The sequence below is a fragment of the Trichosurus vulpecula genome, chromosome 9 (assembly GCF_011100635.1).
Source record: "Trichosurus vulpecula isolate mTriVul1 chromosome 9, mTriVul1.pri, whole genome shotgun sequence".
NCBI lineage: Eukaryota > Metazoa > Chordata > Mammalia > Diprotodontia > Phalangeridae > Trichosurus > Trichosurus vulpecula.
The window spans coordinates 86,002,239-86,026,762 of record NC_050581.1 but is presented as its reverse complement, the minus strand read 5'-3'; the positions used below and the strand labels follow the sequence as shown (position 1 = coordinate 86,026,762).

Below are 24,524 nucleotides of genomic sequence, written 5' to 3'. Positions count from 1 at the left end.
TCTCCTTGAGACACCCCAGCAAGCATTATGCTGGTGCTGTCATACCCATCCCAGAATACTGCAGCAGAATGGAGCTGCCCTTTAGTTATAAGGTAAGTCTCCCCCACCCCACTCCTTTCACACACTTACAAGCACTATTTTACTTATACAGTATTGTGTGGTTTTGTAAGTTTTTTTAAATATTATTTCTCTTATAGATCCCTTAGAGGTTACAAAACTGAAATGTAAAAAACTTATAAAACTGCACAATATAAGAAAAAACTTACCTTATCACTATAGACCAACTCCATTTTGTAGTAGTTTCCTATGGTGGTTGTAAAATCTCCAGCATAATGCTGGCTGGGGTGTCACATGGAGAGGGAGCTGGCAATCTGCAGCTGCTATGGACATTGGATGAGAAAGCAATAAAAGGTAAGCTTCAAATTTAGACTGTATTGGATGTCTTTGGTTACATGGTGCATGCTCCCTATCTTAAAAATAATTTTATTTTTTTTAAACTTTGTGGCAGGTCACGTAAAATATAAATATCATGTTCCTCTTTAAGTGGCCATTAGTGAATATGTGTTTATTCTCAAGTCTAAGCAATGCAGTATGATTATTTTCAAAAAATATATCCTTATCTTCATCAGTAGCTGGGATTTTTCTCCTTCAAATTTGTGAATTTTGTCCCCATTATCACCTATTTGTTCAGAGAATAACATTAAGCCTTAAATGTTATGTGTATGAAGTTTTTAAGCATGTTTTTCATTACTTAAGACCTGGTATCAGATCATTGTTTTACACAACACACCTACCAATATTTATCCTTGACTCCATATTAACCAATGCAGATGAAGAGTTCAAAGACCTTTCTGGTTTTATTATATACATTTTCTCACTTATATTTCAGGTGTGAAGAAAGGGAACCTTACTTGTATTGGTAGGAGTATTTATTTCATTTTGAAACTTAGGGTTTTGTCTTTGTATTCTCAGCACTTAGCACAGTGCCTTACTTATAGTAGGTGCTTAGTAAATGCTTACTGAATTTAATTAAATATTATTAATCATAATATAGATCCCTACCATTGCGAAGATTTTCAAATAGAACTCTTTTCTTTTACATTATACTATTACATAAAAGCCCAGCTAAACATGCCATTGAAAATTCACCCAAAGAAATTCATCCCTTTTCAGTAGATTTCCTGAATAAAATTGTCTTAGAGGGACCACATACTGTGGAGGAGAGTCACTGAGGGTTCTAGAAATCAGGAAGTTTCTGGCAAAACTCCAGTTCTTTCTGAAGCAAATCTTAATGGTTTTGTTCTGTGTTCTCATCTGTGATGAAGGGGTTGAGTAAAATATCTCTAATACCCCTTTCAACTCTTAAAAAAAGTCATCATCCTCATTTAGAACCAGAACCATTCACTTAAAAAAATCTTATCCAGTACATTGCCTTTCACATCCTAGGCACTTAATGTTTGAGTGCTGAATGGATTTCCTCAGGATACTGAATTTTGAAAGCTTCATTTTTTTTTTCTGCCCAAATTAGGAGAAACATAAAGTGGGGAGGGGAGGGTTTCTTTTGCAAATAAATGTGATGGGAAAACTCACCAACCAGTTGAAACACTTCTTTTTAGAGTTAAAACAGACTTATGTGGAGTCATGGATGGAAGTGATGTAGTCTGTGCTTTCTCTATCTATGCTAGACTGAGCTCATCAAGACTACTACCATTTTAGGGAATATGGTTTCTTAACGAAATTTAATCCATTTCTTTTCTTTGTGGTCATTCTTTTGGGGTTAGAGAAGCACTAGAACCAAAGTAGGAACATTTAAAACAAGTTGGAGGACTTCACCTGTTTAATCCATTTACTTTGGCCATTACTCTGAACACTGAAAATAACTTTAACTTTTGTCTTTGTAGTCCTGCAGTGCTTAGCCCAGTGCTTGTCACATGCTAAATGCTTTAATAAAAGCTTATTAATTGATGTGAGAGAAAGCAATATAGGTTTTCTCTCCTGTTACAAATTAATAAATGACCAAACCATTTTGCTTAAAAGGTAATTTTTAGAACTCACAAAAAAAGAGAACATAAACAAAGACGTTTTCTTAGAAGGTGTATATATATATAGAGAGAGAAATCTAGGGGGTAGGAGGTGAACATATTAAAATTAGAAGTGCATTATATTGTTAAGGAGAAGCAGTGTGATGTAATAGATAGTAAGCTTTGGAATATGAAAAACCTGGATTCAAATTCTGTTATCACACAATCGCTGTGCCCCTGGCCAACTCACTTAAGTAAGCTCTCTGTGCCCCAGTGAACTCTTGTAAGACTTTTTTACTAATGGTTGCCAAGCTGCTTTAGTGTTTCCATGCTGGGAATTTTCTACGTCAGTGAAATCACAGGCCTGGACCCGCCCCAACCCCAAATTTAAAAAGCCTATTTTTAATAATACTTAAGATTTATTAATTGCTCATAATGTTGCTGAGAACTACATATTTCTGTATTTTGAAGTTAGAGATTAGTTTTATCTCTTTAATTCAACTAATTAACTTAAGCAAACATTTTCTTGCTAACATTTTTGTCCTTTTCCTGCTTAGAATTAAAAGCTGTCATATCTTGATATAGACATTCACTCTGTATATTAAAGACCTGATTTACAGATGTTCCATAAATAGGAACAGTTGATGTCACATTGCCTCTCTCACCTTGTCCCAAGGCTGTTCTTATCTAGCTGTGTTGTTCCTCACTTCTTTTCAGAGATACACAAACAATTCTAGGTCAGCAATGACATTTGGCGAACACCATGAAAGAGTGTTTGACATAATATATCCTATAACATCCTTTTTCAGCTACTCCTCTGTTCCCCCCAAAATATTGAACATAGCACACTTCACACCCATGCACGTGCACACACCATATGCACACAGCCCTCACACACCTCACACACCCTCTTCCCTCCTTTTAAGTTCTTCCCCATTTACCTCAGAAAAACACCTCTCCTTTCCCCTTTCTCCTTCCCTCCATTCTGTTTATAAGCTTTCATAATGAATATGACTAATAGTAGAGTTAGCAGATAGAGATAATTCGTGGTGTTGTGGAAAACTTTGTTTTCCAGTTTCTTCCTAAATAAAATGGGAATGATAATATCCCTTCTACCCACTGCTCTACAGCAGAGTTAGAAGTATCATTTTTCACCTTGTTAAAACAAGTAATCAAAATAAAAAGTTAAAACAAGCAAAGTAAATGATAGAGTACTGTACAGATGAGAGAGACAATAATTAAGGAAAAGGAAGATTTTAAGTTTTATTAGATAAATTAAAGACATAAGGTTGTCCTTGAAAGAATTCAGAAATCCTCCTTGGAAGCTCCTAAAAAGGCCTACCATCCACCTTCACATCCACTTATTAAACCTGCATTTTCTAAAGCATCAGCATTCATGATAAATTTTTTTTAAAAAAAGATTGCTTATTCACTTTGGGGTTTTTCCCTTTCTCTTATTTAATCCCTACTACTTGTGGTGGTGGTGTTTTTTATTTCAAATTATTATGTGAACATAACCACCATTTAAATATAGTTTTATTGAAAAAAATGTATACATCCAGACAAACATAAAGAGACTTTTAGAATATACCCTATTTTTAAATGATGCACTATCTTCACTTTTAAAAAACACTTAATAAAGTTTCTTGATCTGAGTCGGTTAGTATGATATGTAGAATATTATATGTAGAATAGTATAATATCTAGGATTTTTTGCATAATACTCTTGTTTTTACTCAAGTTGTACAAATGGGAGGGTGCAGAAGTATCAATAAATGTCTCTTACTATTTCTTGAACCCTTGTTTTGTTATTGAGTGTGAACACATACACATATTCCCTCTCCCATCTTACAGTCTCTAATTTCTAATCATTAGCTGCATTTGTAATGGTGATTGAGTTTTAGAAGAGATGGGGAGCTAGTTTAGTTTTGGGTAGAATCAGTTGATTTTAAGGTCTTAAATATGATTTTTCTTAGTTACATTAGGATATTCAGTATTTCAGGATTACATATAAGAATAAATTTATATGACAGACAATTAAGATTTCACATGTAAAACAAATTTAACTTCAAGGTTTTGCTAGTATTTTAACTTATACTGTACATTGTGTAGAATATCTTTTCCTAAAGGTTGTGGTAATTTCCCTGCCTTAATGTTGTGTATATGTGCAAATTGATCTCCCTACCTGTTGCTATGGGATGAAGCTTATGACTTATGCATGATAAATGTGAGCCATAATGTACTGTTAACATTGTCTTTTTTTGTTTTAAAAGAAAATTTAGCATACTATTGAGCAATGCTTAATAGTGAAACTTGGGTGTACACACTAATGTTAATTTGTTTACTTTTGTGTGATGACCCAGAGATTAATGAATGATTATATTACTTAATACTCCTATGGTTTTAAATCAGTTCTCTTTATATTGAGTGAAACATAGACTCTTACTGAAAGATTTATCTGAATTATGTCAAATTTAATTTCTATAGCATGATTTTTAGTTAATAACAGTGAGATGAAGCATAAAAGATCTTTCTCCATCTTGAATAACTTTTAAAAATATGGTACTTCTGTAATTTTAAACACATTGTAATGAAATTATAACTTATGTGCCCCAAATTCTCCTTTTTGGAATAAGAATAAAACCATAGAAGTTTAAAACCAATTTTTAGTTTGTGAGAGAAATTGCAAGAAAAAAAAAAGGAAAAAAAAAAAGAAATTGCAAGAACTATACAGAAGAAGTAAAACTAATCTACTTTTTTTTTTAACATTAAGCTTTCATAAATTTTCTTTTTTATGTGTGACTTTTCTATTAAAACTCATAGCAAGTAGATTTGGCAGGGTTGTTTTACTTTCATAATTGGGATTTAATTTTTTAAGATATTTTTACCTCCTGGCTTTATGTCTAAACATAGCATAATTTCCACAAATAAACATGGGTAATAGCTTCAGGTATTTCTTACCACTACTAATGGGAATATGTTCTACCAGATTTGTCAGAGAGTAAATATTTTTATACTCTGCAGTTCCTTGAAAAAGCGTTTTACCTTTTATTTTTTCTATTGAGAACTAACATTCATTTGCCCCTGCATAAAATTTGAAGAACTTACCATAAAAAACTTATATTTATAGGGAAAATGGTATCATCGGAGGCAAGCTGTAAAAGAATTGCATGGTACATTGATACGTCTCCTAAATGAATTGCTGCCATGGGAACCAAAGCTAATGAAGGCTTTTCAAAGAAACAGGTAATACGAGATTTAAAATTCATCTTAAACTGTTTCATTATTTTTTGTGGTGGTTCTATTTTGAGATCACTTAGTTTTGGTTGTTTTTTTTTTTGTTTGTTTGTTCCCAGGAGAACTTGACTATAATTACTCTAGGTAGGTATCTGTTCTAAATCTTAGTGATCTCTTTGGGAAGAAATTTGATTTAAAAAAAAAACATCCTTTTGTAACTCATTCTGATAATTCATATTCTTTCCCTTTTCCATCAGAACCCTAGTGCTATAATTTCAAACACTTTTCCTCATGACTACTGCTACTTTAGAAGTTGGAGAATATTCACCACCACCCCTCATCCACTATAATTTTCCTATTATATATGAATATATCCTTGACATTCAACACATTCATTTAGTGATATTTATGGAGAGTATACTGTATACAAAGTACTGTTAGGCATCCCAGCAATGCTCTGCTCTCCGAGGAGAAGCTGTCCTTTCTTCGTGCCAAGGCCAACCCTTTTACTTGTGCCCTTGATCCCATCCCCTCTTGTCTCTTCTAGGAGTTTGCTCTTTTAATCTTCTCTGCCCTTCTTTCATCTTCAGTCTCTTCCCATGTACTGGCTCTGTACCCACTACCTATATGTATGCCTAGGTCTCCCACATCCTTCGAAAACCTTCCCTTGACCCTGCCATTGCTTCAAGTGATTGTCCCATATCTCCTTTCCTTTCCACAACCCTTCCCCACCAGAATTCCCAGATACTTTGGCTACTGTAACACTACCTTATAATTGGGGGGGGGGGGAGAATAATATTTTATTTTTTCTAATTACATGTAAAGATAGTTTTCAGTATTCATTTTTTATAGAATTTTGAGTTCCAAATTTTTCCACTCTCCCTCCCTTATCCCTTCCCCAAGAGGGAGGCAATCTGGTAATCGGGTATACATGTGCAGTCATGTAAACATTAATCATGTTGGGAAAGAATAAAGAACAAAAAGGAAAAGCCATGAAGAACAAAAAGCAAAAAAAGTGAAAATAATCTGCTTCAATCTGCATTCAGACTCCATTGTTCTTTCTCTGGATGTGGATAGCATTTTCCATCATGAGTCTTTTGGAATTGTCTTGGATCATTATCTTACTGAGAAGAACTAAGTCAGTCATAGTTGATCATCGTACAATGTGGCTGTTACTACCTTATAATTCTCCTACCTGTATGGCTGCTTCTAGTCGATCTTCATTACTGTATTATCATGCATCTTCTACCCAATATGTTTAGGTATCCCCTGAGGTTCTACCCTTGGGACCCTTTTTTTAATATATTTTCTCTTTTGGCAATTTCAATTTTTCCCATTGGTTCAGTTATCACCTCTATACAGGTGTCTCCTAAATTGGCATTTTCTCTCTATTCTCTCTTCTGAACTCCATCTGCACATGACCAGTTAACATTTCCATCTATGTGTCCATTGGCATTTCAGATTCATCCTGTGCAGAACAGACCTTATTACTTTCCCCCTCCACCAAACTTCCCTGTTCCTTTTGAAAGTAGCACCATTCATCTAATCAACCCAGGGTTGCAACCTTGGAATCGTCCTTGACTCTTTCTTTTTACTACCCATCATATCCAAACAATTGCCAAGTCTTGTTCATTCTACCTCCATAGTATCTCTTTTGTCCTTCTCTTTTCTCACAGTCACTACCTCAGGTTCATGCCATCATTGCTTGTCACTTAGATTATTACAATAGAAATTTTCATTGTTTCTGCTGTCTTTAAACTGCCCCCACACAAGTACCTAAATAAACTTCTAGAGAAATAGTTCTGACTCTTTCACTGCCCTACTCAAAAAACTTCAGTAACAACTTCTTACCTCCAAGATAAAATGACTCTCATTGGCCTTTAAAGCTTGTCATGCTCTCATTCTAACCTGCCTCCTCGCCTTTATTTTGTATAATCCTTAACTAACTTCAAACCTTAGCTCAGTTGCTATTTCATGTGTGAAGCTTTTTCTTACCTCTCTCTTTGTTAGTGCCTTTTCTTTCTCAAATTACATTGTATTTAATTTTCTGGGTCCATGTTGGAAACCTCAGAGAAATTTCTTGAGGGCAGAAATTATTTTATTTGTATATCACTTAACACCTAGCACAGTTCCCTGCATGTAGTAGGCTCTTAATGATGTTTTCAATTTTATTTTAATTTTTTAAAAGATTGAGTGTCTGCCTTCATGAAGGGAGAGATAAACACACAGAGAATTGCGTTTAAAGAGGTACCAAGTGCTATGGGAGTTCAGAGGAGGGACAAACTACAGATGTGTGTACAAGACCCAATATATACAAAAGCTCAAAGGAGCTGTGATTTCTTCAGGGTGGGGAATTCCCATGATGGGAATTTATTTCACTCTAGCAGATCATAGCCCCTCTATGACTTTACTAAGTTCTGTTGAGTTGCCTGAGGAATGTAGAGATTAGGTGACATCCCTAGGGTCACACAGCTGGTAAATAAATAGGAGTTAAACCTGGGTCTTCCTGACTCCAAGCCCAGCCCTCTATCTGCTACACAAGGCTTAACCCCAATTGCCCTGCCTTCCCCCCCTCAAAAAAAAAATAAGAGGTATATAGTTTATATAGTAAATGTAATTTGTAGTCTAGTAGAAGGATAAGAAACAAAGACATAGCTATAATGTACAACATTATGTAATTGTATTAGAGAGATAAAGTGCCATATGAGGTTCAAGATAGAAAATTATAACTAGGGGAATCAGGAAAGGCTTTATATATGTCACTTGATTTAGTCTTTAAAGAAAGTCTAATAGTGAAAGATGGGAAGAAAGAATATTCAAAGGTTTAACAGGAATAATTGAATGAGCAGAAGTACGGAGTCACAAGGAACACAGAGAATGTCCAGGAGGAAAGTAGTTAGATTAGGCTGGAGCATAAAATATGGGGAACATAATAGAATAAGAAAATGCTGGAAAAGTAGAGGGGCTCTAAGTTCTAGAGGCATTAAATGCCAGATCACTGAGTTGAACTTTAATTGGTAGATAGTGTGGAACCATTGAAGTTTGTCGAGCAGAGGAGTAGCATTACCAAAACCAAACAAAAGAAATATTTTGGTGGCAATAGTATGAAGGACAAATTATAGGAGACATGGAGAAGTGGGAAAGTTTAGTATGCTGTTGGAATTGTGCAGTCAGTAGTAATGAGGGACTTTCATGATGGGGGGGGGGTGGCATAAATAGAGAGAAGGAATAGATGTGAAAAATGTTGTGGAATTGGACTGTGTAGGACTGTGTAGGTAATTGCTTCTTACCTCTCCCCAATTTCTCATTTTCGAAGATATGCCCAAGGTGCTAAATGCAGAAGGCAAGGTGAATAGTTGTGTCATACACAGAGAAATAGTAACATTGGAAAGTGAAGGTTAAGGGGAAAACACAATGAATTCAGCTTTGAAGTGTCATCAGATAAGATGAGAGAGTCTTAATACTGTGGATTTGAATCTCAGAAGAGGTCCTAACTTGGAGGAAAAGATCAGAGAGTAGCTTATAGAAGTTTTCAGTTGAGAGTCTTGGAAGTAGTCCAAACTAAGAGTGAATGATATTTGCCAAGGAGAAGAAGAAGAAGAAAAGACCAAGGATCTGAAGGTTGGTAGATAACAAAAATGGGTAGCCTAAGTTGATTGCATGGGTTCTGAAAGAAGGAAGGATTTTGAGGCCTGGAAGCACCTAGTGAGGAAAGGGGAGGATTTCAACTGTAAGTCTAAGGAAATTGTAAAAAGAATGTCCTCCAGTGAATAAGGATGCAAGGGATGTTATGTCTTCAGTGAAGAGCCAAATTTTGGTTAAAACAAGAAAGTAGAATAATGTTAGTTGAAAAGTTCTAGGACATAAGAGAATTTGTTGAGCATACAGTGGTAATCTCAAAGAGCAAAGTAGATTAAGATAGAAGATGGGTAATCTGCACTGGAGTGGGCTTGGAAAAGAGTGGAGCTGAGAGGATTCTTAAATTTGCTTTGTAATTAAACAAAAAGTGAGATTCCTTGGTATATGTAACTTTATAGATCATTTCTTGAAAAAGAGTTAAGTATGAAGCTTGAGATGAAAGGACAGAGAAACTCAAAGCTAAAGGCTAGGAATCATTGCCAATTGAACTTCAAGCAGCAATTGAAGATAAAATTTCGTTGAAATAAGCCAGTGGAAAAATGTTTCAGTTTATGCACAGATTTTTGGGAACGCATCTCTTGTGTAAAGCAAATCATTCCAATTGTTACCTCTCAGTTCTCTCTTCCCCAGGCTTCTATTTCAAAAATTACAGTGCGATAATAAAAAATTGGAGAGCATTAATTATAATTTAAAATGTTGGAATTAGGAAGTTGGGGATAGACTTTACTCTCTTACTAAAATTCACATGATTGAAAGATACTGGTACTTAAATTTTATTCAGCTTTTTTGTTGCTCTTCTGAGAATAAGCCTGTCTGTATAGGATTTTCTTGTGAATTTTTTTGAAAGTTACTGTGACCAATATGTATACACTAAATCAGCATAGCTGAACAAAGAATACATTATCATCATTCTACAGGTTACTTATAGAGCAAACTGGCCTAATAGAGGTGTCTTCAAAGAGGAATAAGAGTAAAGTATTCTTAATACTAACCTGCTATATAACAGAAATTACCATTATAACTTAAAGCTCTATGTCTTTTTTCTGGGTTTTGTTACTGTATAACACTAAGTATTTTAAGACACATTTGAGACATAATTTGAGTCTGAATTTTAAATGTTCTCTCTATAAGATTAAATGACTTACCCAAAATGTTGGAGGGGAAACGTCTTATTTTACGTATTTTGTTTTAGGAGCCGACTGAAGAAAGACTATGATGATTTCAAAAGACAACCAGATCACGATAAATTTACCCGAGAACTATGGACTAATGAAGAAGGTGAAGGAGATCCTGGAAAAGAATCTCCTAGGGTAGAAATCATTAAATCTCTAGAATCAGCAGACCCTCTGGATATTCTAGATAAAGAACATCTTGATTCTGGTAGGTACTCAATTTTAAAAAAAATTCATCATTATGAAGAAGAGGAGATGCTTTTAGTTTGTTTTACAAGTTTACATGAGCTAAAGTGAATTTTGGCAATGGAAAGAGTTAATTAGGAAAATCTGGTGACATTTTGATTATTAGTGGCTTTATCAAATGTTCTTTTGGTAAGCATTATTTTTTTTAACCTGGTGCTATTGTAGTTTGCAGCTGTCCTGGTACCATAGCTTTTAAAAGTCTGGGAAATTGACATCTTTATGTTACAGTATGCAGTTAGGTGGTGGTGGAGTCAGGAAGGCCTGTTCAAATCCAGCCTCAGTCACTACTGGCTATATGACCTTGGGCAAGTTGCTTCATCTTTGTTTGTCTAAGTTTCCTCAACTCTAAATTGGGGATGACAATAATAGCATCTACCTTGTGGGGTTGTTGTGAGGACCAAAGGAGATGGTATTTGTAGAGCACCTAGCATTTATATGGTGCTCACTATGCACCAGATACTGTGTTAACTGCTGTCATTGTCATCATCAACAACACAAACTACCCTTACCTGAAGACTGCTTCTGGGGAGTTGGTTCTGGCCCTTCCTTTTTCCTTTTGGTACAATAACTATATTTCTTGAGGACCACCATGTTTTATTTTGGCGAGTTTTAAGTGAAAAAATAAGAGGTTTCTAATTACTAAATAAATTTTTTACCACAAAGCTCCTTTCTTGCTACACCCTCTCCCCAACTTCCATTAGTGGCAGGGTGAGCAAGTAGAACCAAAACCTTTCACAAGAGTAACTTAAATAAGTGTTTTCAATTCCATGAATTCTTATAAAAATTAAAGATGTTTTCCTGTTCTCCATTTCCTTGTAGAATAGAACAAGAACAAGTGGATTCTTATCAAAACAATTTGACTAACCATCTTTAAAAATTCTTGATCTAGGTTTTTATATAGTTATATCATTTTATATAGTTTAAATAGTTTTTATATATTTTTATATACCATTTATATAGTGTTCACTATGCACCAGACATTGTGTTGAGTGCTCTACAAATATTATCTCATCTGGTCCTCACAACAACACTGCAAGGCAGGTAAAATTGAGTAACATCCAGAACAAGCATTAGTGAAACTTAAGTATTTTCTTTTATCCCTAATAACTTTAAAATAGATGAAACAGTTTGGTGGACTAGAGCCAATGACATAGTCATTGATCTAAGAATTTCCTTACAGAGTGAATCAAAAGCTGCCTGCCTTAAACTGTATTACCAATTGAAATTAAAGAAAAAAGCTTTTTCACATTAACATTTATTTGCATATGAAAATCCTTATGCATTGTGATTATTTCCAGTATCACAATCCATACTCAGCTTTAATAGCTGGGTATTTTTGTATTAAGCCTATAATATTTTTACCTTGATACTTGGTAAAATAATCTAATTAAATATTCATTTTGGTTTTTTTATTTTAAAGATATAGACTCATAGATGTTCCGCCATAAATGTTTTGTATAGCAACTAGCATGTTGTTGGTACATAAACAAAATACTTGTTTTTTATATTTTTCAGATGACATGAAACTGTCAGAAATTGATTTTCCCATGGGCAAAAACAGGCTGTTAAAAAAAGAATTGCCTTCTAAAGATGTGCAGAAGATACTGCCTAAAGCACTTAAACGACAGTCCAAACAAAATAGTTTTCTGGATGATAGCACAAAAGAGCTTTCACCAAGGAAGAAAGCAAAACTAAGCACAAATGAAACTGCAGTTGAGAACTTAGAAGGTGGTATGCAGGCTGACTGTTGCTTGAATGAGTCCAGGCAAACAGAGCCACCATCTCCTGAGACTTTTGCCCCAGTAGACTCAACCACATCTGCATCCACTTTCCTGAAAGGGACCAAACCTATTCAGGCTTTGCTTGCAAAGAATATTGGGAACAAAGTGACCTTAACAAATCAGCTGCCAACTTCCATAGGAAGGAATGTGCCTGCCTTGGAAAAAACAGTTACATCTTCTACCGAAGCAAGCCCAATAAAGCCAGCATTGACCTGCCAGACCAGTACCAAGGGTCCTTTACAGATGGTGTACAAAATGCCCTGTGGCCAGTGTGTGCCAATAGATCTTCATAATAGTTCTGTGAAGATTCAGATGCAACCTGTGACAGATCCTAAAACAGGAGAGAAAGTCATGCAGCAAGTTCTTATTCTGCCTAAAAATTTTCTGATTCAGCACAAAGAAGGAAAGGCTGTTGTTGCAAAAGAAATCCAGCCATTTCAACAAAAGTGTCCAGAGCAGCATTGTTCATCTTTCCCACAGACAACAAATGTAAACTCTTCTTTAGCACCAGTTCTTGTAAACCCAAATGGAAATATTTCAGCGCAAATGTCTAATACAATTTTCAACAAGAGTATGACATCTTTACCAAATGTGAATAGTTCCAGACCACAGACTTTGTCCTCTGTAACTTCAGCGAGTAATTTAGCACTACCAGTTAAAACAAGCCAAAGTGAAACTGGAAAAGTTAAGAACTTAGTTTCCACAACCACATTCCCCCGACCTGTTGCCTCACCCACCATTTCCTCAACGGTTCAGCCTCTATTGTCAGCAGCAACACTAAGTGGATCTACAAATCCTAATGGTTCCCTTCACAGTTTAGCATCACAGCCAACAACCGAGTCTCCTGATGCAAAGCAAGAACTTAAAACTGTGTGTATAAGAGACTCACAATCAATCCTTGTTAGGACACGTGGTGGAAACACTGGAGTTGTAAAAGTGCAGACCAATCCAGATCAGAATTCACCTAATAATTTATCTCCAAATTCAGTTTTCACATTTACTCCTCAGCTCCAGGCTTTTCTGGTGCCCAAATCCACAACTTTGTCATCCTCCACTTTTTCACCAGTGGCAGGAGCAACAGCTACATCTTGTCTCCCTCCTTTTGCCCAGTCTTCTGTTTCTGGGTTTGTTCCCCCACCATCTTCTGTTTCCATTCCAGCCCTCCCTTCTGGTTTTAATCAGACAACAGGGAAGAACCTCAAACTTACTTTAGGCCAACCTTCGTGCAGTAGTAATTTGGGTCAAATGGTTGATAAAACTGTACCAGTATCCTCTTCTTCACCCTTCATGCCTTCTGTTTCTTCTGGCCCTCTACTTCAGTCAACAACAAGCAATTCAGTTAATTTAATTAACATTTCAGCAGGAAATTTTGGACAAACCAACACAAGTATTATCCATGCTCCAGCTACACAGCAACAGGTAGATTATAAAACGAAGAATTACCCTGTTACACCACCCGAGTCAACTACAACAACAAATGGAGACATGATCAGTGGTACTCCAGTTCAAAAACTCATGCTGGTCACAACTCCATCTATGCTTTCCCCTTGTGGTAGTGCTGCAGTTAACATGGTGCCTACACCAACATCCACAGGTGTTTCCACCCAGAAATTAGTTTTCATTAATGCTCCAATGTCCAGTGGTACTTCAACCCCAGCTATAATTGCAGAATCATTAAAACAAGCCCGACCTCCCTCCATGAGCAAAACTTATGTGAAGACCACAGAACAACCTCAAATAGTGCTAATTCCATCTTCAGTGGGAGCCCCAATAAAAATAAATTCATCACCCACTGTGTCTCAAATAAAAGATGTAAAAATTGGACTGAACATAGGCCAGGCCATTGTAAATACTACAGGCAGTGCTCCAAATGTCCCATCAATTAACATACTGCAGAATGTAACTCCAAAAGGAGCAGAAGAAAAAGGCAGTAAGAGTTTTATTTTGCCCTTGTCAACAAGTGGTAGTTCAGCTCCAGTAAGCTCAAGTTTTATGAATCAGAATGTTGCACCCATTAATGAACCAGTGGTTTCTACAGCAAGAGCAGTTAACATGTTTTCGGTAACAGCAAATGCATCTTTGACTTCTCTTTCAGCAACATCAAGTTCTGCTTCAATTGGGACTCGGCCTACAGTCTTGGTTAGTGGAAATGAAACTTCTTCAAGAATTATGCCAATTTTAACAAACAGACTGTGTACATCAAATATCGGAAACACTGTGGCTATTTCAACTGTGAAAACAGGGCATCTTGCATCATCTGTGCTGATTTCAACTACTCAACCAACGGTGTCTCCTCAGTGTTTGACATCAGCTTTACAGATACCAGTTACTGTTGCCTTGCCTCCTCCTGTCACTGCATCTCCTAAAATAATCAACACACTTCCCCATCTGGCAGCAGTTCCAGGTGCCACACATCCCATCCCCCTTCCTAAAAGACAATCACAAAATTTTGTCCAGTTTCAGTCACCAGGGATTTCAGCTACAGTGCCATCCAGTGCAAACACAAATAAACCTCAGACTGTATTACCATCTGCTTCACTCAATGCAGGTAAAATAATTAGTTTTTCCAACTTTGCTTCTCTGCCAAACCAGCAAATGCCTCCAACTTTAGTAAAATCAGCTCATACTTACAGTTGTGCTCCCGGTGCCTCTGCCATTCAGACTGCCACTGCACCTTCAAATGTAACTAGTCTGGTAGGGGGTCAATTAAATGAACCTTGCATTCAGCAAAAAATAGTTATCAATACCAGTACACCTTTGGCACCTGGGACTCAGATCATGATTAATGGCACCCGATTTATTGTTCCTCCACAAGGTCTTGGCGCTGGCAGTCATGTTCTTCTTATTTCTACCAATCCAAAATATGGCCCTCCTTTAGCCCTTAACAATGGTCAAGGTATTCAGCCTACAACTCCTGATAATCTTGTGCAGAAGATTACATTAGCACCAAGTAATTCTTTAAGTTGGCAACCTGCAAAACATCCCCTAAAAAGCTCTACAAAAATTGTGAACTCTCATGGGAATGCAAGCACCGTACCTGTTGTACATGCAACACCCACGGTAGTAAACACAACTGCTAAAGTGTCTGCTCCAAGCCCCGTACCAACAGTGTCATTGACTTCAGTAATTAAACCTCCTCCATCTACTCTTTTAGCTAAAACTTCTTTGGTTTCTGCAGTACATGCTGGTAACCCTCAGCTGCCAAGTAATGCGTCAGTATTCCATTTGGACACATCAGTAAAAAAACTGTTGGTCAGCCCAGAAGGAGCTATTTTGAATGCCATAAATACTCCCGCATCTAAAGTTTCTTCACTATCTTCATCTCTTTCTCACATTGTAGTATCTGCTGGCCGAAATTCTGCCACTGTCTTCCCTACTTTTCCGTCATCTGGCTTAGAAAAGCCTGACACAGCTGCATCTTGAATTTAGACTAAATGAGCCAGTTTTAATATTGGGGCATTGTTTTGACTCCCAAATAAATTTTAACTGTTTATTATACTGTTGAAAACATACTATATACATAGTTGATTTTTTTCCTATATCTTTTCATTAGATTACCACAGGGTTTTGTTTGCTTGGGGAGGGAAAAAATGTTAAATTTCACTCAAATGTATGGGTATGTTTTCAAGGGTTGTTCGTTTGATAAAGGTCAGGAATGACCTGTCTGTTAACATACATTACACAAGTCAAGTTTGACTAGTTTAGAATAATCTAGCCTTTTGCACATTTGCATTGACCTGTTTCCTCTTGAATTCGAACTGTTGCAGCGTGTCTACAATACGGTAATCTGTGTCTTTCATTTGTGAGATCTTATTTTTGTTTCTGTAAAAAATATATATATATTTATGCATTATAAAAATGCAGTCCACGTTGTAAAATTGTACATATTCCCAAATCCCTAACAATCTGTACTAAACTATATGTACAAAGAACTATGCTGTCTTATTTATGTTTTGTTTACATAATGTATAGTTTTTTAAGTATTTTAGTAATTTTGGACCAGTGTACTGTTAGCAACAATGCAGAAGAATCTGCATGTAATAAAAAGAAGTTGCTGTATTTCTTTGTTTGAATAATATTTCTAAAGTGTGTGCTTGGGGCAGCTTAGGAAAAAAACACATTTCTGGTGTGACAGACTATATAAATTAAGAAAATTCTTTAACAAAAGCAAAGTAACTAGAAAATTTGACTCATGTTTCTCCATGGTTTGACTGAGATTGGACTCTGATACTATTTAACATTTTCCAGGTTTTGGTTGCTTTTAAATCCAAGCTGGGGTTTAAAATCATGACATACTAGCCAAAAGAAAAGTTCATTTTTAAAAGCAAGATACTTTACAGCCAGTTTCTGCACATTACATAATGTGTTTTAGATTTAAGATAGTTGGTCCTCTGGAAAACTAAAAACTACATCAACACTGCCTTGGATACAAAATGAAAGGGTAGTGTGGACACCAGGTGATTTTAAGGTTTGCACTATGGTTTTTGGGATTACAGAGAAAATCATTAAATTCTTTATCAAACCCAAGTTTTAAAAAAAAATATCTGCTGATGTTTATGTTTTACTTTGTTGTGATGTTAGCCAAAAAAAGAAAAGAAAATATATTGCAAAGAAATGCTTTCCCACCAATGGATGAAAAAGTTTGAAGGCCATTATTCAAAATTATTTAAAATGCAGTGTTCAGCCTCCCTCAGATAAGGGAGTATACCTTCTACATTTTTGTATTCACAGATTAGAATTTGAAAGGACCTCCATTACTGTTAGTCCAACTCATACCCCACAAAGAATCCCCATAAAACATTCAATAAATGGCCATCCAAGCATTGTTTGAAGACCATCAAAAGAAGACCTACTGCCTCCTCAGACAAGCCATTCCATTTTTGGATAGTTCTAATAAGACTTTTTTATTTTTTAATAATCAAGTCTAGATTTGCCTCTTTGCAACTCTCATCCATTGTTCCTGGTTCTGCCCACTAAGGTCAAGCAGAATGAGTATAATCTCTTTTTCCTTTGATAGCCTTTCAAATACTTAAGTATCACAGGCCCATAGAATTGTAAAGAACTTTAGAAATCATCTAGGCTAGCCCTCTTATTTTACAAATTATGGAGACTGAGATCTAAGGAGGCTAAGTGACAACCCACAGCCATTTGATTACAGCTATGATGTCCTGTCTAACACTTCTCCAGCTTAAACATCTTCAGATCCTTCAACCCAGTCTCATATGGCATGGACTGAAGGCCTCCCATCTCCTGGTTGCCTTTCTTTGATGCTTCCAGATTATCGGTATCCTTTCTAAACTGCAGCACCTAGAGTTGAATCAGTGCTCCAGAGGTGGCCTGACCAGGAAACAGTATAACTGTTACTTCCCTATTCCTAGATGCTATGGTTGTCAACGCAGTCGAAAAAAATCACCTTATCTATTGCAAACACATCACACAGGTGATTCATATTGAGCTTATAATTCACCAAAACCCCTAGATATTTCTTCTGACAAATTGCTGTCCAACCATGCCTCCTCAGTCATATAGTTTGTGAAGCTGATTTTTCAAACTGAAGTTTAAGAATTTGCATTTTTTTTGCTATTAAGTTTCACCTTTTAGATTAATCCAATGTTAACAGCTTGTCAAGGCTTTTTTGGATCCTAACATTTACTATGGTAGCTGTCCCCATTTTTTTGTCATCTATAGATTTCATTAACAATATGCTATGCTTGTATCCAAGTTGATTAAAAATGTTAAACACAGGGCCAAGCTCATATTGCCGAGGACCTTCTAAGTTGTCCTTAAACTATTCAGCTCTTTCATTCTGGCTGTTCAACCAGTTCTGCATCAATATGATTGTGCTATTATCTAGTGCACGTCTCCATCTTTTCCACAAGAATAGCATAAGATACTTGACCAAATGCTTTGCTAACATCTAGGCAAAGTGTATCTACAACAGCACCAGACATGCCAGTTTAGTAACCCGGTCAAAAAACAAAGAATGATTAATCTGGTATGTGGGATTCTCAATGAAGCCATGCCTGCTCTTTGGAATCCCTGCTTTTTCTAGTTCCTCGCTACCCATCTCAATACTTTATTCTAGAATTTTCGCAGGAATCTCAGATAAGCTTACTGATCTATAATTTGGCCACTCTATTCTCTTCTTTTTTGTTGAAAACAGGCATTTGCCCTTCCATCCTGTGGAACCTTTCTGGTTCTCCATGACATTTCAGTTGACAATGGAGCAACAATTCTATCAGTTATTTCTATAGAAGTACTTAGTGCAAACCAGGTGACTTGAATTCACCAAGGACAGCGGCTTGTCCTCTTATTATTTAAAATGGACATGAACTTCCAGTTAACTATTTCTATTCTGTCCTTTATGATCCAAAGTCTCCTTGGCAGAATAACATCTACTAAGAATCAAGCAGTTGTGCTTTCTCTGTTACAAAGTGTCTCATTGGACGCCAAACAGTCATGTAGCGTCTCTGACCCTCCTCTTTCCCCCAGTTTTTTTTTTTAATTTAGAAACTTTTTTGTTGTTGTTAAGTTTTCCTTGCCAACTTCAGCTTATTCTGAGCTTTAACAAACTCCTGAGGTTCTTCTTACAGGAACTTAGCATAATTTTGCAATCATCCTCTGTTACCTTTCTGTCTCATGCATGAATATAAAAACAACCTGAATTGGCTGATGAGTTCTCTGTGTCCACAACAGTTCTTCAGACAACTCCCCATTTTCCCTCTCATCAGAATTGCTTCCTTTTATTTCTTCAGAATGTTGTTTAGAGTTTCCCATCCCTCCTGGGCTGATTTGCTCATAGAATGTTAACCCATAAGATCATTCCTGTTCTTCCTCAACCCATTAAAGTATGCTCCCCTGAAAAGTAGGGTACATCTCAGAGTGCGCCTAGATTTCCTTAATCAAAAACTCTGAAAGTTACTTGTCTTTTCCCCTATCACTTCCACCCAAGCAACAGTTCTCTGTTAGTGAAAATCAGGTGCAAAACAGAATTCTCCTCACTGATTCTTCTATGTTTTGAAGTATGAAAATATGAAGGCACAAGAAATTGTAGGCATATCGGCTTTTGACAGAATTCTAGCAAATGTCTAAATGATAGAAATCTGCTGTGCACCCCTGCCCCATCTCTCTACTATATTCTGCCTCTATTTGTCATGTTTCCTAAACTCATGTTCTCTCTGTCCAAGAGTTTTGTGGTATGAAAATAATTTATATTTCTCTTTATACAAATGATTTTTACCATGGTCCTTGGATTTCATTACATTAGTATATCTTGTTAATACTTTCCTCACCCTTTCCCTCTTTTAATTTGACTTTTCGTTTGAATAAGGCATACCTATCCAGTGCCATATTCCAGTCTTGAATTTCATCCCACCAAGTCTCCCCAATTATCTGTGAGGTCAAATTTGCATATGTGTATTAGGACCTCTAGTTCCCCCCCCCCATTCCATGGTACCTTTTTTTTTAAAAAAAAGTATGTTAGAGCAGGTTTTAGCCTTAATTTTGTCAATGTGGAGAGTTTTTTGAGTGTGGGAATTCTGCCAATGCAGATCAGCAAATCCCATGTATCTGGGATATCTGTGAGGTCAAATTTACCTATGTGCATTAGGACCTCTACTTCCCTGCCCCCATCCCATAGTACCTTTTTTTAAAAAGTATGTTAGAGCAGAATGAGGGGGTTTTAGCCTTAATTTTGTCAATGTGGAGAACTTTTTGAGTGTGGGAATTCCTTCTACCAATGCAGATCAGCAAATCTCATGTATGGTGTAGTCCTAGAAAGTGACTAGAGTCACTGAGAAGTTAAATGAGCTTCTCATACAATTAATTTGTGTCAGAGGTAAGACTAGAACTTGGGTCTTCCTGAATCCAAGACAGCCTTCTATCCATTACACCATACTGCCTTCCACCCTACATGTGTCAATAAGTATTTTGTAGATGAATTAATATACTCAAATACCAGAATTTTTAAATGATGCAAAACTTTTTGTCTTGAAACAGTCTTTATATGTAGCTTATCAATTTTGTAACTAAATTGAAGCTTCCCTTCAATTTCTGAACACGTTCCCAGGGCTGTCTTTGACTTTTCAGACAATATATGGTAGGAAAAAAACATAGAGTAGTTTTAGTTATTAGCTCAAGGAGAACATAATTAAGAAAATATGATATAACATGTTCTAAAGGCCAGTTTTAAAATTACCTACTGTTTGGAACTTTTCACAGAACCTTCCTTTGATATCTTACCTCCTACAACATAGAAATTCAAGAATTGTCTGAAAAGCAATTGTGAAAATGAATTTTTAATCACTCAAGATTCTTACTAGTCATTATTGATATTAAAAGATCCTGGACTTCAGAGTGAATGTTTATTAGTATTATTCTTAACATATCAGACAGTAAATGACATTATGCTTCCTAAAATGACATTCTTCACACTTTACTAGATCTAAACTTATAACCACTATGTTAATATGCAAGGGGGAAAATAAGCAACAAAATCCTTTCCTCCGTTCCAGGTTTGAAAGGACGATGTCTGATATCTTGGATGAAGAATACAAGTTGAGTTTTTTAGTTTTATTTTATGGTACATAACATGTTCTTAAAAGGTCACTTATCAGGAAAAATTAATCTCAGCATTGAAGTGGGAAGAAAGATTCCTGTGTATCAGAGTGGTTTCGCTTCTAAGATTTATATAAAACTGGACCTATTTTTGATGGCCAGATCATAAAAAAACTAAAGTTAGATTAAATACATTGAATTAATGTGCCTCTTCCCAATGTTCTTTCTCTTGAAGGACACTTACTATGTTTTTCATATAATTGAGTTCATTTGAGTGTTGCCTTTAGCAAACCTAAAGTTATATTATTAAGGCATAAAAACATTGACTTTTATTTGTCAATAAGATGTTTAGGTCTTATCCTACACCAAGATATGCTTGATATTAAGTAATTGGAATTGCCAGGTAAGATTTTCATCATTTTAAATAGAGATAGTAATGTATGTATATTGTCAAAATAATTAAAATCCTTTTTTGTTCAGCTAGGTCAGTTTCATACAAATAAAACCAGGGAAAAACAGATGGGAACAGTAATAGTACATAAACAACTCTAAGAAATTCGATTTTCTTTAGTTGTAACCCAAAATGGCACCAGCTTTCCCCATGTATAATTTAGAATTAATCTGCAACTGAATCCTTCATTGTTTCTAATGTAGCCACCTCCTTCATCTTTCTTCATCAGTGATTCGTTCTCCAATTATTTGTCATGTAAATAACAGTTACTAGATGCTTTAGAGGAAAATTTTGAAGTATTAGAGGCTCTCTCACTACAATTCTTGGATTTTAGTTATAGAAACTATACGTATATGAAACCAGTATAAAGAACAATTGCAAAGTAATAGATGAATTGCTAGATGATCAGTTTATACTGGTTTATGCTTCATATGTGTGTGTGTGTCTGTAGGTCTGGACCTATGATTTCATTTGTTTTGGAAGACTGCCTCTACAAATGCAGATCAGCAATTTATCTGTAACTTAGAGTTTTAGTGAGATCCTGATCATAAAATGTTAATGGACTTACCCATGAGCATCACAACCTAATATGTGTCAGTAGCAGAACTGGAACAGATCTTCCTGACTGCGGATATCCTTTTTATGCATTCCGTGCTATCCATCGACTGCTATAGTGCTTGTCCTCTCACAGCCTTTCTCCTTTCCAGGGTCCCAGTTTCTTTTTTGATTGACAGCCATAACCTAATGAGGTAACCATCAAGTGCTGGCCAGTGGCTTTCAGAGGTCCTGAGATCACCAGGGCAAGTCCCTGAGCAAAAGGAAACGTACCCCGAAGACAGAAAGTTTGGGTGTGGCTGTAGGGTATACATGCCAAATCCTGTTGTGGAGGTAACTTGGTTCATGAAGGCTATGCCAGCAGAGCCATATCTCTAGCAGCTCCAATGATGGATGGTCTAATATGCCCATTGTCCTGGCCTCTTACCTTTCCAGTCTTCTCATACCTTACTTACCTCCACGTAGTTTATGATTCGGTGATGCTAACCTCCTTGCTGTTCTTCCCACAAGACAATCCCATTTCCCAACTCCAGGAATTTTTACTTCCTGTCCTTCAACTGAAATTTTCTCCCTTCTCATCTCTACCTGCTGGCTTCCTTCAAGTTAAATTCCCATCTTTTGTATGAAACCTTTTCCTGATCCCCTTTGATGCTAGTGCCTTCCCTCTTAAATTATCATCTCCAATTTGTCTGGCATGTATCTTGTTTGTTAATATCTTGTTTCCTACATTAGACTGAGCTCCTTGACAGCAGAAACTGTTTTTGCCTTCCTTTCTATCCTTAGTGCTTAGCACGGTGCCTGGTACATAGTTAAGTGCTTAATAAATGATTCCTGGCTTGTTGATCAGTCTAGCTAAATTCAGAGAGGTCCATTACTAAGTTGGCCACAAGTTTATGGATTTTTTGGCCACAGCAACTCTTGAAGACAACCTATTAAGTTCTAGTAGTGTTTCATTTTGCCTCAGTGGAGGAAGTACCCATATTAATGAAAACACAACCTTGAGATATTGAAATGCATATAAGTGCATATGTATATATGTTATGTGCGTATACATCTATGTATAGATAAAATAAACTACTAATGTTTAAGGCTGTCCTAAGACTTTTGGGACACCTTGTGTGTGTATGTATACACGTACATACAAACACACATGTATGTGAGTGTATTTGTGTGTATATCTCAATATCAAAAAATATAAGAGTCTCTATTCTCAAAGAACTACTACAGAGATGCAGGGAAGAAGGGATCGGAAAAGAGTAGGGCTACTTTGAAAAGTTGTCTTAGGAAAAAAGTGAACGCTAATGCCCATGACAAGTCTTTCTCAAACCTTTCCCAGTTTTTCCCTGACTCATTTCTAGGTTGGGGGATGGAGTAGACAATGGTAATAGCTTCATCTTTCATCAGGCCCTGGGAAAATAGATCTAGTTAAAGTTGTAAGATTTTTGAAGGAGTTGTGATATTAAATGATGTGTGCATTATACATCATTTGATTGATGTATCTGATTGATTTGATGTATTGATCATAGGATCAAAGGATTTAGAAACAAAGATTTCTTTAGGGATAATATTATAGATGACATACAGCCATCAAAAGTTTGCAGATCACTTTATTCATTTGAACTTCACAATAACCCTGTGAGATGTACACTATATGTATGACTATCCTCATTTTACAGAGGTGGTCTGGGGGCTGGTGGCAGCAAAGATGCCCTAAACTTCAGCAAAAAGCTACCTCCCCCACAAAGTGACCCAACCAGTGGCCTATGCATGATGTCTACAGCAACAGAATTCAGACTAATAGGATTAGCCCTCCTACTAGCAGTACAATAATGGCTTTTGGACTGTTTATATCAACTATATTGCATCCCAGTTCTTTTTGAATGATACATCTCTCATAAAGGTCAGAAGACCCCTGGAGCTCTGAGATGAAGAGGGACATGATGGTGAAGAGTTCAAGGACATCCCTCATTAAGCCAGTTACTCTGACCTTCTGATTAAGGGAAAAGAAGCATTAATGCAGAAGGACATTAATTTAGTTCAGACTATAGACACAAGAAAAATGCAGCTAATCAGCTCCAACATCAGTTTGAGGAGCAAAATAAAGAAAAACCTAAATCAGATTACTGTTCTTAAACCAAGGAAAGAATGCAATCATACCGGGGCAATCTGAAAGATACAGACTCCAAAAAAGGTTTAAAAGACTTAGTTTCATTTGAATCTAGGTAGCAGAAAAATAAAGAAAAACCACTGTTCTAGGTTATATTTTTTCTCATATTAGAAAGAGAAACCAGATTGTTTTCAACATAGTTGAAGCCGAATCACAGAGTATGTGCATGAGTTACATGTTCTTATTAATTGTAGTAAAGTCACAATAGATTTACTGAGGCTCAAAACAATTGTGATGCACCCACATTGTCAAAGATAGGATTTAAAGCCAGGTGTTTCTGACTCCAAGTTCAATGCTCTGCTGAAATCCAATGAGACATGGCATAGAGGATCCATGTCACCCAAGCTCACAACCTACCTATCATCCTCAACTCTTCACTCTCATCCTCCATGTCCCATCAGTGGTCAAGCCCTGTCATTTCTACCTTCATAACATCTCTCAAATATTACCCCTTCCTATGACACTCTCCCCACCCTGGTGCACACCCTCATCATTTTATGCCTGGACTAATACAGTAGCCTGCCTCAATTCTCTCCCCACTTCAGACCATCCTCTACTCAGCTTTCAAATGAATCCTTCCAAAGCACAGGTCTGACTATGTCATCCCTCTATTTTACAAACCCTGGTAGCTCCCTATTATCTCTAGGATAAAAATATAAATGTAAAATACTCTTCTTGGCATTCAAAGCCTTTCATAAC

The 24,524-nt window shown here is 36.3% G+C and overlaps 1 protein-coding gene across 1 annotated transcript in view; it reads left to right on the top strand.

Annotated features, from left to right (window-relative positions):
• KIAA2026 (KIAA2026 ortholog) overlaps window positions 1-16,130 on the top strand; it is an 84,760-nt gene extending 68,630 nt beyond the window's left edge. Inside the window, exons 6-8 of the mRNA XM_036737989.1 lie at window positions 5,152-5,267; window positions 10,090-10,277; window positions 11,831-16,130. Coding sequence (XP_036593884.1) covers window positions 5,152-5,267; window positions 10,090-10,277; window positions 11,831-15,519 — 3,993 coding nt within the window. The 3' untranslated portion in view covers window positions 15,520-16,130. The remainder of the gene's footprint in view (window positions 1-5,151; window positions 5,268-10,089; window positions 10,278-11,830) is intronic.
• Window positions 16,131-24,524: the final 8,394 nt, after the last annotated feature.